The sequence below is a fragment of the Desmodus rotundus genome, chromosome 1 (assembly GCF_022682495.2).
Source record: "Desmodus rotundus isolate HL8 chromosome 1, HLdesRot8A.1, whole genome shotgun sequence".
NCBI classification, from domain to species: domain Eukaryota; kingdom Metazoa; phylum Chordata; class Mammalia; order Chiroptera; family Phyllostomidae; genus Desmodus; species Desmodus rotundus.
In genome coordinates, this window is record NC_071387.1 from 1,460,243 (window position 1) to 1,477,193 (window position 16,951).

At 57.2% G+C, this 16,951-nt stretch overlaps 1 protein-coding gene across 2 annotated transcripts; it reads left to right on the plus strand.

Annotated features, from left to right (window-relative positions):
* The first annotated feature begins 10,517 nt into the window (after positions 1-10,517).
* BRD3OS (BRD3 opposite strand) lies at positions 10,518-12,933 on the plus strand. Of its 2 annotated transcripts, none has more exons than XM_053919065.2 (3): positions 10,518-10,615; positions 10,817-10,860; positions 11,197-12,933. In XM_053919065.2, exon 3 carries the CDS (start codon positions 11,812-11,814, stop codon positions 12,064-12,066), a length of 255 nt encoding a protein of 84 aa, XP_053775040.1. In that variant the 5' UTR covers positions 10,518-10,615; positions 10,817-10,860; positions 11,197-11,811; the 3' UTR covers positions 12,067-12,933. The 2 variants fall into 2 exon arrangements, with proteins under 2 accessions (XP_053775040.1, XP_053775041.1); XM_053919066.2 differs by having other exon boundaries at positions 10,535-10,585.
* Positions 12,934-16,951: the final 4,018 nt, after the last annotated feature.

Below are 16,951 nucleotides of genomic sequence, written 5' to 3' on the forward strand. Positions count from 1 at the left end.
GTGTCCCATTCATGGTGCCCCGTAAATGCCTGTGTCTCTCTCCCACAGGTAGCTCTGCCAACAAGAAAGGGGCCTCTGTCCGCTCGGCCCTTGGCCTTCCTGCCTGGGTGGAGAACAAACCAAGATGATGAGCCTAGGGCTGGGACACGGGCCAAGGCAGCCACACCGCAGACGGTCGTCTGCTGCCCCCTGGTGGGTGTGGAGGACACTGTCGCCACCTGGCTGCCCCTTTCTGGGGGCCACTGCCCAGCTCCACTGGAACGGTGGAGCCAGGGACCCAGGCCTCCCACTGTGCAGTCCTGAGCCCATCACAACACTCCCCCGAATCCCAGTGTTTTCTTTTCTTTTTTTACTTTTTTTAAGATTGTATTTCTTTGTTTTTAGAGAGGGGGAGGGAGGGAAAAAGAGGGAGAGAAACATCAATGTGTGGTTGCCTTTCATGCACCCCCTATCGGGGACCTGGCCCACAACCCAAGCATGTGCCCTGCCTGGGAATCGAACCGGCTACCTTTCAATTGCAGGCCAGCTCTCAACCCACTGAGCCACAGCGGCCAGGGCAGAACCCTGGTTTGTTCGTCTGGGCAGCGGGGTCCTCGGGATGCTCTGCGGGCAGACTGGGTGCCAGTGAGTGGATGGATGAAGACACACTGCCAAACACTTGGTGTGGGTGTGACCAGCAGGCCCGGGCAGCATCAACTCAGAACGCACATCAGGAAGAGGGGACGCGGTTCCAGAAAGCCTCGCCGCCCTCCACAGGGACTCAGAGCTCTTCACCAGGAGGGCCGGGTCGCCCTTCACGCTCTATGGAGGTGTCTCCCTGGCACCGAGCTCACAGGCTATGGGGAGAGGTGCCCGCAAGGTCCCCCATGAGCTCAGTTAGTTTAGACTCCATTTTCTTAAAGATTTTATTTATTTATTTTTAGAGAGAGGGGAAGGGAGGGAGAAAGAGAGAGAGAAACATCACAATGTGTGATTGCCTCTGGCGTGCCCCTACTGGAGACCTGGCCCACAACCCAGGCATGTGCCCTGCCTGGGAATCGAACCGGCAACCCTTTGGTTCGCAGGCTGGCTCTCAATCCACCGAGCTGCACCAGCCGGGGCTAGACTCCATTTTCTTTAGCGAGGAAGTCCTGTGCTAAGTGCCAGACAGTCCACGGGAGAAGCTGTGACAGATGAAACCCCGGGGACAGGCCATGGCCGTGTGGCTCGGTTGGAGCATCGTCCCAGACACCAAAATGTTGCAGGTTCCATCCCTGGTCGGGGTGTATACAAGAGGCAACTGATGTTTCTCTCTCACACCCATGTTTTTCTTTTCTCTCTCCCGTTTCTCTCAATTTTTAAAGTCGTATCCTCAGATGAGGATTTAAAAAAAAATTGTTTTTGAACCCAGGGGCAGGGAGTGCCAATGCCAGCCACAGAGCCCAGGTGTGAAAGGAGGGCTGCAGCCTCCCCCACTGGGGGCCCCTCCACAGCCTCACCTGCCCTGCCCTCCCCCTTCGCTCGTCCTCAGCAACCAGCCGAGGCCTTGTTCAACCCAGGTGAGGCTCTGTCTCTCCTTCCCCCAGGGGAGCCCTTGCTGGAGGTAAAACCTAAGTCGGTTCCCCCCGCGAGTCCCTGGACGCCCAGGTTTCCTGGGGCGCTCCTGCCCCGGGCAGAGTGCCCTCACCCCAGAGCTCCGCACCTGGCTCACCCCTCACCTCCTGGGCAGACTCTCCACCTGCCCCCACACCATGCAGTTGGTTGGTTTGCTCTGTTCCCTCCTGGACTGTCAGCTGCGTGGCATCAGGGACCATCTCTGTCCTGTCCCTGGGCAAACTGGGCTGGGACGGTGGTAGGTCAGAAATCAGCTGTTGAATGAGACACCAAATGTGGAGCCGGCAGCCTGGCATAGCCAGGCAACCACGACTGCAGCACCCAAGGGCTTCGTCCACAGAAGCCACAGAAACATGTTAAACCCGCTCCAAGGTTTAAGAAGTCGGCTGTGTGGCCTATTGGTCAATTTGTCGCATAATTTCACAAGGTTCGAGGCCTATCTGAACATCAGGTGTGAATGTGTAACGTCGCCGTACAGGAGATTCACGTTCAGTGCGGCGCGTCATTAGTTTGGGCCCGTTTTATTCTAAGAGTAGTCGGATCGGACGGAGCAGCCACTCCCGTTCCTCCAGTGGAGGCGGCGGCCTCTCTGCGCCCCTCCCCCGTTAGGCCTGGCCTTTGTACAGCTGCTATTGTCCCGAAGGGGCCAGGCCCCAGCACCTGCTCAAGCACCCAAATGCTTCCGCCGCCAGCGGTTTCCACGCCTGGAACTTTATGGGGTCCCTTGACAGGCTGACTTGAGGAGGGGGGGTGACCAGGAAGGAGGGAAAACGCTGGGACACCTGACTCAGCGTTTACATGCTGACTCAGCAGCAGAACGCGAGGGCCGGCAGGTGCCTGCACACCCCCCACGGCAGGAGCGGCAAAAACCGGCCACAGGTCCCAGCTGAAGGGATGAAGTGCGGCCACGCAACCTAGAGCTGAAGCCTGGCGGCTCCGGGGTCCAGGGGGTCCCAGAGAAGAGGCCTTTGGAGGGAGGTCGGGCCCAGAGGCTTCACGGGAGGTGCCTGGGTGTCCTTCCGCTTGTGCCCGCAGTAACTCCCACTTGGCGCGCCGTCTCCACTCCAGGTTCTGCACTAAGCACCCGCCCCCGCCCCAGAGGGAGGAGAACACTTTGGCAGGGGAAGGTGCGCAGAGCTGCAGTGAAGGTCCCAGGTCCAGCAGAGGCAGCACCCGGCAATCGGAGCCCAGGGCCCAGGCCTCCTGGGCTCCCAGGGGCTCACGCTCATCAGCGGGAGCTGGACCCCAGAGCACGGGACAGGAAAGCGTGCACTCTCCCACGCTCGCGCGGTGCGTGAGATGGAGGCTCTCCGCCTCTCCAAACACGGAGACCCTCTCCTCCAGCACAGGCCTCCCCCGACCGCCCCAGGACGCCAGGCCAGGGCTTCCCCAGCCGACCCAAGAGCTGCGGCCCAAGCTCAGGGCTTCTCATCAACCGGACCAAGGCCTGGGGCCTCATTCCACAGCCAGGCTCCCTGGCACTTACTGGGAGCTTCTCCTGCACGGGCCTCCACCCCACACCGTCGGTCCAGAATGTACTGACTGCGCACAGCTCCGCTTTGGGGCAAGGGGAGGCGAATGTTTTGACTCCTCCCCACTTGCCTGGGCGAAGGAATCATTCTCCAGGCCCCGCCCTGGGGAAAACACGTTCCCGGGTGCCATCTCCAGCATCGACGGCTGGTCAGCCGCCACTATTTCCTGGGGAGAATGACTTTCCTGCCCCCTCTGGGTTGTGGGGTGCAGGCTTTTCACTTTTTTTGTCTTGAAAAGGCAAAAATACACACTTTTCATAGCTTGTTGCTTCAACTTTCAGACAACGCAAAGGCTGCAGGCCTTGGTTTGGGCCCCAAACTGGGACCTCGCCTTGTACTGCCACACGCCCCTGGTCTGGGCCCCTCCTCAGGGCTGTGCGGGGACAGTTCCATCTCTCCTGAGAGGCGCCCGTGAGGCCAGGTCACTCAATCCAGGCTCTAAGTTGGGGGAGGGGGGAGGGGGGCCCAGGACCCCGTTGGTCTGCAGGCAGGAGGTTGAGAAGCAGGTAGGGCTTTGGGGGCAACCCCCAGGGCTCTGCAGGAGGCTCTCTCTCATCGAGGTGCCAACACGCCACCCCAGCGAAGGACGGAGGTGCGAGTCTGGGCCGGCTGAGGGGAAGCCCCCAGCCCCACATGGCTGGCTGTGAGTCAAGGGACCCGCAGGGTGACCGGGGCACCGGCTGCCACTGAACGTGTCCGTGGCAGGCTCCATCTGCTGGGATGCGGGATGCCGCAGCTTAGGCTCTCGCTGAGAGGGGCAGCTCCAGCACCGTCTGATCGCACAGCCAGGGAGGGCGGGCACACGGCCTGCCCCGCCCTCGCCGCTGTCCACACTGCCCCTGGACAGGGCGGGGGGCAGCCCTCCGGGCACTCACGGGGCAAAGGGTTGGCTCAGCCGGGGCGAGGCGCCTGCCAGCCCTGCGGCCCAGACCCCAGGCCCCAGCACCAGTGATCCGAACCCTGGAACGTTCCCCTCGCCCCTGAAGCTACCGGCACCCAGCAGCTGTCAGCCCAGCATCCTGCCCACCCCGGTCTTCCTTCTGTCTCTGGATCTGCCGGTTCTGGGCATTCCTATACATGGAATTTTACACCCTGTGGCCTTGCGTCCGGCCCCGTTCACTCAGCACGAGCCAAGGCTCACTCCTGCGGTAGAGAATCGGGAAGTTCTTCACTCTTGTTTGTGGCTGAATGAAACTCATTGTGAGCGGGTTCCGTTCGAACAGCACATTTTACGTAATCCAGTGCATCTGAAACGCCATTGTTTCAACGCGCCGCCCGCCGGGAACCCTGCCGATGAGACACTTCACATTCCGCTCTCCAAGGGGCGCCCCCCACCCCACTGTGCCCACACACGCCGGCGACATCCGATCTGCGTGCATCCCTCAACAAGTCCATCGGCCTCCCTGAGGGGTCTTGCGCGTGCTTAAGAGTTTGCCAAACACTGAATTGAGTATCAAACTTTGAGTTAATTAAAATTAAATACAATTAAAAATTCGGCTCCCCAGTCGAGGAAGCCACGCAGAAGAGCCCGGAAGCCACACGTGGTTCGTGGCTGCTGCCCTGCTGGGCAGCGTGGGGGGTGTCCCCCTGTGAGCGGTGTGCCGTGGAAGCAGGTTTTGTGAGACCCTCTGCCACCCTGGGGCGGGGGTCCCACGGGGTCATTGATGCAAAGGACTCAGCGCTGGGGCTGGCGCCCACGAAAGCCCAGGCTGCAGTTTGGAGAGTGTTCTCCTCCCCATCTCAGTCAGCGAGTGTCACCTGGTCCTGGGGGTCGTGGGACAGGCGCTCTGGTGGGTGGGTGGCTGGGAGCTGGGGGCAGCTGTGCGTCACACTTCCCCAAGGCATGGCTGCGTCCTTCTAGTCTCTTCCCCACTTGACCCCTGCAGCCCCCCGCCCTCAAGGGAGTGGCCTGTCTACCCCACGAAGCCGGTCACCCTCCCCGCTGCCCCGTGTCCCCGTGGGCAGCACAGTTCACATTAGCCAACAGGCGGGCTCGGTCGGAGTGTCCGCTGATGGGGGACGGAATGTGACTCGGACCTAAAAAGGAGTGCAGTTCTGACGTCTCGCCACGTGAGCTGCTTTTCTAATCCTCAGCCTTTTTCTCTCTCTAGAAGCACTTTTTCATTGCTCTTAGAGAGAGAGGACGGGAGGGAGAGAAGCATCCGTCGGTTGCCTCCTGTGCGCAGACGGACTGGGGATCAAACCCGCAACCTAGGTAGGTGCCCGGACCAGGAATTGAACCCACAACCCCTCAGTTACGGCATGATGCTCCAACCAACTGAGCCACACTGGCCAGGGCACAACTTCCAAGTCACTATGCTACGTGAGAAAAGCCAGACACCAAAGATGGTGTCCTCTGTGACTGCATTTCCAGGAAAAGTCTGGAATCAGCACATCTGTAGAGACAGGAGTAGAATGGCGGGTTGCCGGGAGCTGGGAGGAGGGGCCGGTGGGGAGCAAGTGTCTACTGCGTGTGGAGTCCGACTTGGAGAGACGGAAAGTTCTGGAGAGGATGGCGGGGACGCACCCGATGCCCGAGCTGTGCGCTGACACCCGTCACAACACACAGAGAGACAGACTCACGGCACCAAGGAAAAGCAGCCCAGGCGCACGCCGTGAGTGGTGTGACTGCCTCCACGCGTGCGAACCGTCCGAACAGACGCGCCCAGAGACTGGAGGCAGGTGAGCTCGTGGCCAGGCCTGGGGTGGCGGGGGCAGGGGGGCGGGCCGGCGAATGGGCGCGGGGTCCCCTCGGGGGTGATGAAAACGGTCTGAAATTGTGGTGAAGGCCGCACGGCCGCGAATGTTCTAAATGCCGTTCGACTGTGACTTGGATAAGCTTAGCGTGTGGAATGAGAATCAGCCCTCAGGAAATGTTACACTAAAAACCAGAGAGACGAACCCCTCCCACCCCCCCACCGTGGCTCCCACTCTGGGTTATTTTTCATTTGTTTGTTTTTGGAACGTGCCCTTACTTACTGGCACGACCAGACGCTCCAGGCCCATCGTGAGTATTTCTTGCCCAATCCTAGCTCCAGCCATTTCTCCCAGGAGCCCCGCTTCCTTTTTGCTGGAGAATATCAGAAGCGAGGTTTCAGCAGCCGGTGGGCTCCTGGCTATTGGGGTGTCCTTGCTTCCCCACCCTGGCGGCTGACGGATGCAGGAAATTCACCCGTGCACACAACCTGGGGATGTGCAGGTGTCTCAGGACATTCCTCTGTGGAAGCTAAATGTGGGTTTACCCCGAGGTCTCCAGCGCTAAGCCACCCCACATGGACCCATCTGGCACCTCCCCTGCTGACCTGTCCCTCCCTGCGACAGTGACCAGCCTGCCTCCCGCCCCCTCTCCCACTGGTACTTAGTGGTCAATTCCAGGGTGCGTGTCTGGCCCTATGGGAGCGCGGACCCCCCCCCCCCCCCCCCCCGCACGGGAATCAACGCGCACTTTCAGGAACGCGCTGTTATAACATGTTACGGTTTGTTTGTGCCGGTTTCTGAAAATCTTTCCAGCCAAAGTCACAAAGATGTCCTATTCTGCTGTCTTGCTAAGTCGCCGTTGTTTCTCTGTTCTCACTTAGGTCCACAGCCTACCTGGAGTTTGGCTTTGGGCAGCGTGTGGGCGCGGGGCTAGGTTTCCCCACAGCGATGCCTGCGTGGCCCTGGCACCGAGCAGTGAGCCGTCTGCCCGCTCCCCGCCCCCAGCGTGGCAGTGCCGCCGGTGCGATCCATCCGCGGAGCTGTCCGTGTCGTGGGGCCCTGTGTCTGTGCCAGCACTTGTGCCCCGTGTAGGAGTTACTGCAGCTCCGACGAGTCAGGCCGGAGGAGCAGACCCTCACACTGACTTTCTCCTCTGGGAGACCTGGGCCATTCTCCACCCTTCGCTTTTTCATATATTGTTTAATTTTTAAAAAGATTTTATTTATTTATTTTTAGAGAGGGGAAAGGAGGAGGAAAGAACAGAAGAGAAACATCAGTGTGTGGTTGCCTCTGGTGCGCCCCCTAGTGGGGACCTGGCCCACAACCCGGGCGTGTGCCCTGACTGGGAATTGAACAGGCAACCCTTAGGTTCCCAGGCCTGCACTCAATCCACTGTGCAACACCGCCAGGATATATATATTCTTTTATTATTAACGAACTATAGAAATGATCCCTGAAAGTATAGTCTTACATAGTCTTTTATTATTAATTTTAGAGATAGATGAAGGGAGAGGAGAGAAAGGGACACAGAGATTTGTCGCCCCACTTATTTATGGAACATTTGGCCGTGTAGAATGCACACCCATGGTTTTGGCCCAAACTTTCAGGGGGAAAATCTCTCATTTTAATTTTTTAATTCAATTTTTAAAACGTTTTTATTTATTTATTTTTAGTCAGAGGGGAATGGAAGTGGAAAGAGAAGCAGAGAAACACCAGTGTGTGGTTGCCTTTCGTGCGCCCCCTAGTGGGGACCTGGCCCACAACCCAGGCAAGTGCCCTGACTGGGAATCGAACTGGCGACCCTTTAGTTCACAGGCCAGCACTCAACCCACTGAGCCACACCAGTCAGGGATTAATTCAATTATTTATTTATTTATATTTAGAAACAAAACTGATGATTGTATTCCAGGGTATTATTTTGCATATGGATATCATTATTGTTTTCTAGAGGTACACTTTTTACGCATAAGCATAAAGAATTAAAAACATTTATATAGATATGGAATTAGTACCACCCATGTATAATACACACCCTTATTTTTCCCTCAAAAATTTGGGCAAAACAGTGCTCATTATACACCGCAAAATACGGTATTCATTGGTTGGTTTTGTATGTGACCTGGTCAGGATCGAACCCACAACCTTGGTGTATCAGGAGGACTGTTTAACCCACTGAGGCTCCCTAGCCAGGGCAAACAAATTCAGTTCTTATTCCTAGTTTTCTAAGAATTTTTTTTTTCAACCATGAGAGTCACATGGAACCAAGTGCAGAGATTGAAATGGCCACATGCTCTTTTCCTTTGGTAACTGGTTGCTGTGGAGGGTTACACCGACTGAGTCCAGAATAACCCCAGTCTGCCAGGCCTTTGCGGGTGCGTCCTGCGGCCACCACCCAGACCTGCCGTTTCCTTTGGGGTTTGCACTTCAGGGGTTAGTGAGAGGAGCCACCAACAGCCCTGTCCTGGCGCCTCCTTGTTGCTTTGGGGTCAAGGTCAGGCCAGTGCAGAAACCGGGTGGGACATGATTCCCTCCTTGGCTATTTCCAGAGATCTTCGTGGAAGAGCGGATGCACGACTTCCTTCAGTACTCACGAGACTCACACAGTCACCAAACGGCCGTGTTTGTTGCCTTGGGCAAGGTTTTAAGTGGCAGTCTCACTTCTTCAGCAGCACTATCCAAGCTGTCCCTTTCTTCTTGTGCCCATATTGATAAACTGTACTTTTCTAGGCATTGGTCCACTTGGCAAAATTTACAAGTGTATTGACATCAGGCTGTTCATGGCATTATTATTTTTTAAAATTTTATTTATTTACTTTTAGAGAGAGGGGAAGGAAAGGAGAAAGAGAAACAGCCATGTGTGGTTGCCTCTTGAGCTCCCCCTACTGGGGACCTGGCCTACAACCCAGGCATGTGCCCTGACTGGGAATTGAACTGGCAACTCTTTGGTTCACAGGCCTGCGCTCAATCCACCGAGCTACACCAGCCAGGGCTTCATGGTATCATTTTATTATCTTTTTAACGTGTACAGCTTCTGTTGTAAGTCCTCTTTAATTCTTTTTTTTAAAAATATCAGTACAGAGGTCTTTTATTTTTTTCCAACTCATCATGCCATGAATTCACAGTGAGTGGAGCCCAGCAGCCTTTCTGTTGCACGGTTGCTAGGTGCAGGGGGGCTGGCTCTTCCGGTGCACTGGGCTCCTTCCTTTCTCTTTGGCTTCCTTCTTTCTCCGATCCTGTTCCTTCACACGTCTCAGGAAGCCACCTCGGCTCTTAGAGTGCTTAGCCTGCTCAGTATGCACACTGATTCTCTCAGCAAGAATCTTGCCCTTAACTTGTTCATGCACAACAGTGCCCCCCATAGGCGGGGTGACACTGCAGACTCTTTTAGGCTTGCCGTGGGAACATCTGCAGGGCGCCGGCCTTTTTGAGCAGTGCCCATTCCCTGGCTGTCTACAATGTGGCCTTTTCTGTAGATGCGCAGGGATGTGGCCAAAGGTGCGCCTCCCCGTTTCTAAAAGGCCCGGAGAACGTGTAGCGGGGCCTCCCCTCTTTCCCCGTGTGTCGATCGTTTCGGTGAATTGCTGGAAGGTGGCGGCTCTGGCCGAAAAGAAGCCTCTGTCAATCTTAGTGTTAGTTTTGTGTACTTTGGGTGTTTTTTTTCTGCATCAGGGTCTTACTATTTTTATTAGTCTCTCGATCATTTTTTGTATTTTTTACTTAATTTCTTCCCTCATCCTTAGTACATGTACTTAGGTTAATTTTTGCTGTTTTTTACCCCTGACGTCTTGAGATGAATGTTTAGCTCTTTCATTCTTCACCTTCCTACTTTTCTAAGATATTCATGTAAGGCTATAAAGCGCCCCCCCTCCCCCCGCATGATTTTAGCTGCAGCCCACGCTCTTGATATGTTGTATTTCTATCGTCATGCATTTAGAACATTTTAAAATTTGTTTCGTGGGTTTCCCTTTGGCCCATGTGACATTTAGAAGTGTATTTCTTAATGATCGAGTGCATGGGTTTCCTTCCAGTTACCGTGTTACTGGCGGCTTGGGGACCACGTTTCCCGCCCATGCATCCTTTATGTGCTTGGGGACGCGCCGAAACTGGAGCGCGGTCGGGCCCAAGTCTGGAAACGTCCCGCGTCCTTGTGAAGAAGGAATCCCACACTTGTGGGCTCGGTGCTCCGGGGTGCCCGTGGCGTCATTTTGCTAAGTAACCCTGGGGAGCCCGTTTGAATAAAACTGCAGTCAGAAAAAGGACGAACTACGGAGACGGCTCGTGGAGCTGCGTCGGCGACGGAGAGACGCGACCGAATTCGAAACCCGTTTCTGACAGCGCGCCCAGGCGGCATTAAATTATTTAAAAGCCACTGCATCGGTTGCTGGGAGTAAGAACGAGAACAGAAACGGCAACGGCAGCAGCGAAAGGACACGAGCGGCGGCACAGAAGACCTCTGGGGAAAACACTCGGACCCACAGCACCGCGGGAGGGCCCGGCCCCAAGCGCCGCGCTCCCAACCCCCTCCTCCCGCGGCAGGCCCCGCCCACGAGGCCCCGCTCCGGCCCCGCCTCTCCAGGCGATCGATGGCTCCGGCTCGTCGCCCGGGCCTGCCCGTCCTGGGCGCTCGGCTACGCATGCCTGCGGCGCTGCCATGGAGACGCGGCCCTGCGGCCAACTGGCGCTGCTTTGGTCTGAATCCCGACGCCCCGCCCCGCCCCGCCCCGCCCCGCCGCCCGGGCGTCGCCAAGAACCCCGCCGCGAGGGTGACTGCGGCGTGGGCGGGAGGGCGTAAGGTGGGGGAAGGAGACCCAGAATTCTGGGGAGGCGATGGGGGCGTGCTATGGGGCGGGGCGGGGGGGGATCCAGAACGCAGGCAGGGGATAAGGAGACTCAGCAGCAGCAGAAGTGAGGCGGGACTGGACGATGGGGAAGGGGTGGCTGCGGATGCTGCCTCTTATGGTTTTCACCGGGCATCCTATTTCTTTCTGGTCCAGGGGCCTCCAGATGCTTGGAGCACAAAGAAGGCGCCGGTGGCTGGGTGAGTACCAGGCCGTCCTCAGCCCGACAGCCTAGGCGAACGCCTGGCAGGTCAGGGGCTGGTCTGGAAGCAGCCCCTGGTGACCTGGGCCTTTTTAGGTTCTCAGGACTTGTTTCGCTGATACAGCCACAAACCCTCCGATAAGCAGTGTGCCGGAATGCCCCCGCCCCTTGGCCAAGAACGAAGTAGGATTAGGCTCCGTCTGGCTCATCCGATAGCGAAGGACACTTTGTGTCGTCAGTAGCTGGTTTAACTCTCTGCTCAGGAGTTAATGTTCTGTGCCATGAAATCTGCCATTGCCACCGCGGCCCTTGACAGCGTGCTCGTTTCTTGCAGTACCACCTTGGGGAAGAGCTGCCCACTAGCCCCACAATGTAAGCTCGGAGCCAGCGCTGCCTCCGCACCCCGGACAAGTCCCAGATCGCCCTGCTGCGCAGTGAGCCGACCGAGCGCTGCTCGGGGGACACGGGCCTGGGCGCAGCCATCGTCTGTCCAGCTCTACCATGACCATGACCTTCCAGCCAGGGCGGCGCGTCCCTCTTTCCAAGTTGAGTGGGCCACACTGCGTTGTCAGAATCACAGCAGACACCTGTCAGTCCCTCCCCTGGAGGTAGGTGCCTCGCCCCAGTCACCTCCACACCTAATGAAGTGCCCACAGCTGTCACCAGCGTGCCAGGGAGCCACCCAGACCTGCTGGCCGTGTCAGGGGTGGTTTTAGGGGTCTTCAGAATGCTGGGAGGCTCCTCTCAAGTCTCCCTCCAACACCACCCTCCTCAGGGTGCCGCCCACCCACAGCCTGAACCCTCACCTCTACCACTAAGTTAACTAAAGAGTCCTCAGCCCCAGCAGCTGCAAAGTGCATTCATCAGAGCATCTAGTGCAAAGCCGTCGGGAGGACTGGCCCAGGGCAGCCGCAGGCTCTGCAGCCCAGGCAGGGGACCCTGGCCCACGATGAGCAGCCGTGCCCCGCTGGCGGAGAAAGCCCTGTCCGAAGCCTACGCCCGGCGGCGGTACAGGGACACCTCCCTGCTCATCTGGCAGCAGCAGCAGCAGAAGCTGGAGTCCGTGCCGCCCAGGACCTACCTGAGCAGGAGCCGCAGTATGTGGTACTCACAGTACGGAAATGAGGCCATCTTGGTCCGTGACAGGAACAAGCTGGAGGTCTCCAGGGACACGGGCCAGTCCAAGTTTTGCACCATTATGTGACTGCAGTGTGAAAACGGGGCCCAGGTGCCAGCCACACTGTGAGCCTGGGCCCGGAATCCTTCAGCGGTGTTGCTGATTTCCAGGCCTCCCATGACGACGAGGTGCAGTGTAAGAACCCACAAACCCCAGGAGGGGCTCCAGACCCCTGGGCAGAGTGCCAGTGCGACTGGCCAGCCTGGCCGCCTCAAGGCCCAGGAGCTGCAGGCCCGCCCGGCCCGGCCACGCTGCGAGGCATGCTTTCCAGCTAGACTTCTGATAAATCAGCTGAGAGGGTGCCCTGTTTACAAACAACCTTTCGAGTTTGGTGGGTTTTTAAATTTAATTTATTATTATTTTTTCAATTACAGGTGACATTCAGTATTTTATTAGTTTCAGGTTGTAAGTTGTTTTCCATATTCACTTTTGCCTAAAGAAAGGGTCAGATCTAGAAAAAAGGTGAAAATCAGCCTGTGGGAGCAGAGCGAATGTAACTGGAACGGTCGGCAGCGCGTTTCGGCAGGAAACTTGTCACATCTGCACTTCGACCTGGTCACCAACGTGACCACCAGGTAGCTTCCACATACTTGAGGACTTGCAGGCAAGTGCATCCAAAACGCACTAGGGAAACCAAGAATTACTTGTGATTTCCGCATCAGTTCCTTAGGCAGTGTCTCAGCCCTAGCTTGGAGGTGGCTGCGGCCCCCACTGCCTGCAGGGCCTGCGGCCGATACCCCACGAGGGCCGTCATGGGTCACCGAGAAAGGACCATGCCGTCTGCTGTAGCTGAAGGTGGTGAGGCTTGGAAATGGGGAAGTACCTTTTGTCAAAGCTGATTTTTCTTCGCTTATCATATATAATAAATGCTGTAGGGCTCTCCTCATGCTCCTATTTTTTCGTCGGCTGGTGTGTTGACTTGGCTGATCGTTTCCAGTGGTCTCCAACGATGCTAGCACCCCTGTACAGACACGTGAAGGGCGGAGGAGCAGCACCCTCCCCAGACCTGTGGCCACACTCATGTTAGCCACGTCCCCGGGCGGTGGCCCGCACTGTGCAGTTCTGGATTTTTCTCTTGCTCCGCTGCTCAGGCAGCATTTACGTCCCGTATAGTCTGACTAGCGGGGTGCCTCCAGGTGTGCATCCTTGCCGCTGCTGTGCACGAAGCACAGCCCGTGCCAGGCATGGTTCTTTCGGCAGCTGGGTGAGATTGTTAGCAACCAGCACCCTGGAAGTGGCCCCATGGGGCCACACAATGTCCCCCACATCTATGGTAAGCCTGAGGCCTGGAGTCCGACTGCTTTGGTGCCCTGCTGGAGTCGGAGGGCAGCCCGGCCCTTCCACCCCAAGCAGGGCCCCCAAAGGGAGGGTGCGCCTGCCCGGGAGTCTGACCAGAGGCACCCAGTGGACAGGTCCGTGGGTTTAAGTCCTGCCTGGGAAGAAAGGTGGTCTTGGGCTGGGCCCTGGCCATGCTCTGGCCACAGCCAGTGTCTGCACACGTCAGAGTATACAGGCGACCATGCGCTGGGACCCTTGGAGGACAGCTGCCACTAAGCCACTGAGGGAGCAGGCGAACACCACCTGCCTGAGGTTAGTCTGGCACACAGCCAGCGGTCCTCGGGGAGGTGGCTAGATGAGGAAGGGGCTGAGCCTGGACTACGGTGACACGGGCAGAGGAAACACAGGCAGGGTGCCCACCAGTGGCCCGGCAGAGTGATTTCACCAGGTTGGAACTTAGGTGACAAGAACCTTTCCCCAGGACACCAACGTTTTGAAAATGGTGTCAGAACTCTCGTTTGTCACCAGGCCTTGCTCACTCCCCACTGAAGCCGAGTAGTGGGGACCTCAGCACCTAAACACACCTGACATGGGGACAAGGCAAGGTCCACTGGGCCGCTGGGCTGCTGTTTGGTGCCTGAAGTCTCGGAGGCACGCAAGCCACCTGAGTGCAGACTGAGGCGCAGGAGGGACGGACGGGTCTGTCCAGAGCACAGAACAGCGGAAAAAGGATGGGAAGAAGGGAGAACCCGCACATCTGTGGAGGGCCGCCGTGCCAGAGAACCACAGAACTGGAAAGACGGGGACCTGAACTCTCTTCGGCAGAAAAATGACGCTCCCCAGTTCCTGGTGTCCCCCCGCCCAGGCCAAGGGGCAGAGCTGTGGATGCAGCCTTGTGAAACAGCTGTCAGAGGCTCTGGGTGTTCCCACCAAGTCTGCACCCCATGCCAGCCGAGAGCAGGAACACCCCGAAAGCACAGGAAATGGCACAGGCGGACACCTCTTTTTTTGTTTTTGCTTTTATTATGAAAACAAAGCAAACGCCCCAGGAGAAGGGTCCATGATAACCAGAAACATCAGAGAGCACTTTCTACCATTTTTATTCGCTGTGTTGAGGCCAGCATTGCAGTAAACAAGCTAAAACTACTTACATTGGACTCATTTGCAGTAACTGACATTTACAGGAATATACTAGAAACGGCACTAAAAAGGTTAAGAAAAGTTACGGTAAACCGGCATGCACACCATACAGAAAAGTAACATTTTAAATATAAAAAAAGGAAAACTTCCTGGAAGTGTTACATGTACTAAGGAGCAGCCCTACTCTGGATGCCACAGAGCCGAATCACGGGGGCTGTTCCTCCCCAAACAACTGTAAAAGATGTGGATTCGCAAAAGAACGAGAACGAAAACAAAAAAGAAAACGTGTCTCGCGGTATGTGAGCAAGATGGCGCCTGCCCCCCGGGCCACGCGGTCACGTCCCAAGTGTTCCCAAAGCCGTCGCGACGCGGGGCGGGCCTACTGAGCCTTTCCCCTGGAAGCGGCTCAGGCGCGCCGCCCTGCAGGTCCGGCTGCAGTCTCCCCAGGACAAAAGGAAGCGACCTACGGCCACGGGTGAGCCGGAGGCGAGGCGGGGGAAAGCTGCCCCAGACCGGAGGGAAGCCAGCAGTGACGTCTGGACAGAAAGCCCACGACCCGTGGCTGCTCAGTGTGGACGGCAGCCCCCACGGCGCGTGGAACCAGCGGACAGGGACTCACTCCGCCAGGCTCCCACTGTGCCTGCCTCGAGGGCCACGAGCCTCTGCTGCCGGCTCACACGGGTGACCCTTCAGGCCCCGCGCTGGACAGGCGCTCCACGGAACCCCGCCCCAGGCACCACGCCAGGGTCCGCCCGTTGCCCGCTGTGCACGGGCTGTGCACGCCCACGCAGTCCCCCTGTGAGACCTGTCGTGTACCGACTCCTTAGCCCTAGTTTAAATATGCCATTGAAGACCTGTTTAGAAAACACCTTTGAAAAACAAGGGTAACTTTAAAAAATGGCAAGTTTAAAATCCACTTACATTTTTATTATGAACAGAACTTAAAAGTTTAACAAACTGGCTCAAAACTCACCCAGCGTAGGATCACCGTCGTTAAGAACAATGGCACCCACCGTCCACTCCCTCACCAGAGTCCTCTCTCCATCAAGGTACCCACAGCCGTGAGTCCATGCAATCCGAACCGCCGTCGGGATTTTTTAAAGACTCGCCACCCGCGGGATGCAGCTGACTAGGCCCCTACGCAACCAGGAGAGCGGAAGGACCGCGGCACCGGCGGGCGCCCGCCTTGACGAGCGCTGCCTGGGAGGGTGCCCTGTTCCGGCCATTCCTGCTACACGGAAAAGGCTTGGGCAGGGAGCCCTGTGCGGTCCGCAGGGAGGGACCTTCCTGGGGCCAGGGGCGCTCGGCCCCCAGACGCAGACATGCCGGAGAGCCCGGCCAGGCCACTGCCGGCGGGGGGAAGGCTGCACCGGGCCTCGGCGCCTGCCGGGGGCATCCCTGCACTCAAAGGCCACGTGGTGGCCTCTGGGAAAAACAAAACCAAAACATAACCTTCTGTTAAACTCTGTATATTATTAATATTTTCTCTTACAATAGAAAGTTAAAAATCAAGACTTAGATTTACTATACATTTGTTTCCTCTCAGATTACAAAGCTTACATTATATAGCCGGGGTTCCCTAAGTCGGCTTCTCCGAGAACAGCCCTAAAGAGACCAGAAGTACAAAACGACTAGACAAACCCAACACAGAGCGCGCCGCAGCGGGGAGGCGCCGGTCCCTGCCAGTCTGCACACGTCACACACACAGAGAAGAGCGACGACGAGGCCCCGGCGCCCGGCGGCGCGCGCACGGGCCTGAGCACCGGCCGGGTCGGGTAGCACCTGGGGGGCTGGCGCGCCCCGCCAACCACGAGGAAGGCCTGCATCTCCGCTGTTTGTAATGCATTTCTTTTGTTCTGTTTTTCTTTTCTTTTCTTTTTTTAAAAAAATGACCAATGGTGTTAATAAATAAAATGTTCATATATACACGAACTTGGAAAACGGTTCCGGAGTGCGCGGCCGCGGCAGCGCAAACACCAGGTGGGGGCACACACGGGGCTGGACTGTCGTAGAAAATTGCTGAACCTTACAAAAAAGTCTCCTTTTTTTAATTTTTTTTTTTTTTAAGTTGAGGTAAAAGTTTCAGTGTCTGGAAACCTGCCCGCTGCACATGCAGCCACTGTGCGCCCCCCACCCCCCGCCAACCCGGGGGGCTCCTGACCGCACAAAGGTCAGAAACACTCTGCACCCCCCTTCCCCGCGTGCCCACCCTCGCAGCTCTGCCGGGAGCCTCCGCGACCCCTGGCCCGCTGGGCGCTGTCCTCGGCTGCGGGAGGCGGCAGCCCTCGGACGGCAGGGCCAGAGCCCGGGGCCCGAGCGCAGAGGACACCTGCTTGCGAAGCTAACGGCTCCCAAATGCAGAGCCACCCTGGAGAAACTGCCACTGAAAGCGTTCTTTCCGCACCGGGTCGGGCCTACGGGGCTTTGCTGGAACGTCTGGCTGACGTCTTCCATGGTTTCTACGGTTACCAGCTTAGCGTCTGGAGCTGCCGTC

Bases quoted from the DNA above. Each gene is read 5' to 3' on its own strand.
- BRD3OS (XM_053919065.2), top strand. From the start codon at position 11,812: ATGAGCAGCCGTGCCCCGCTGGCGGAGAAAGCCCTGTCCGAAGCCTAC.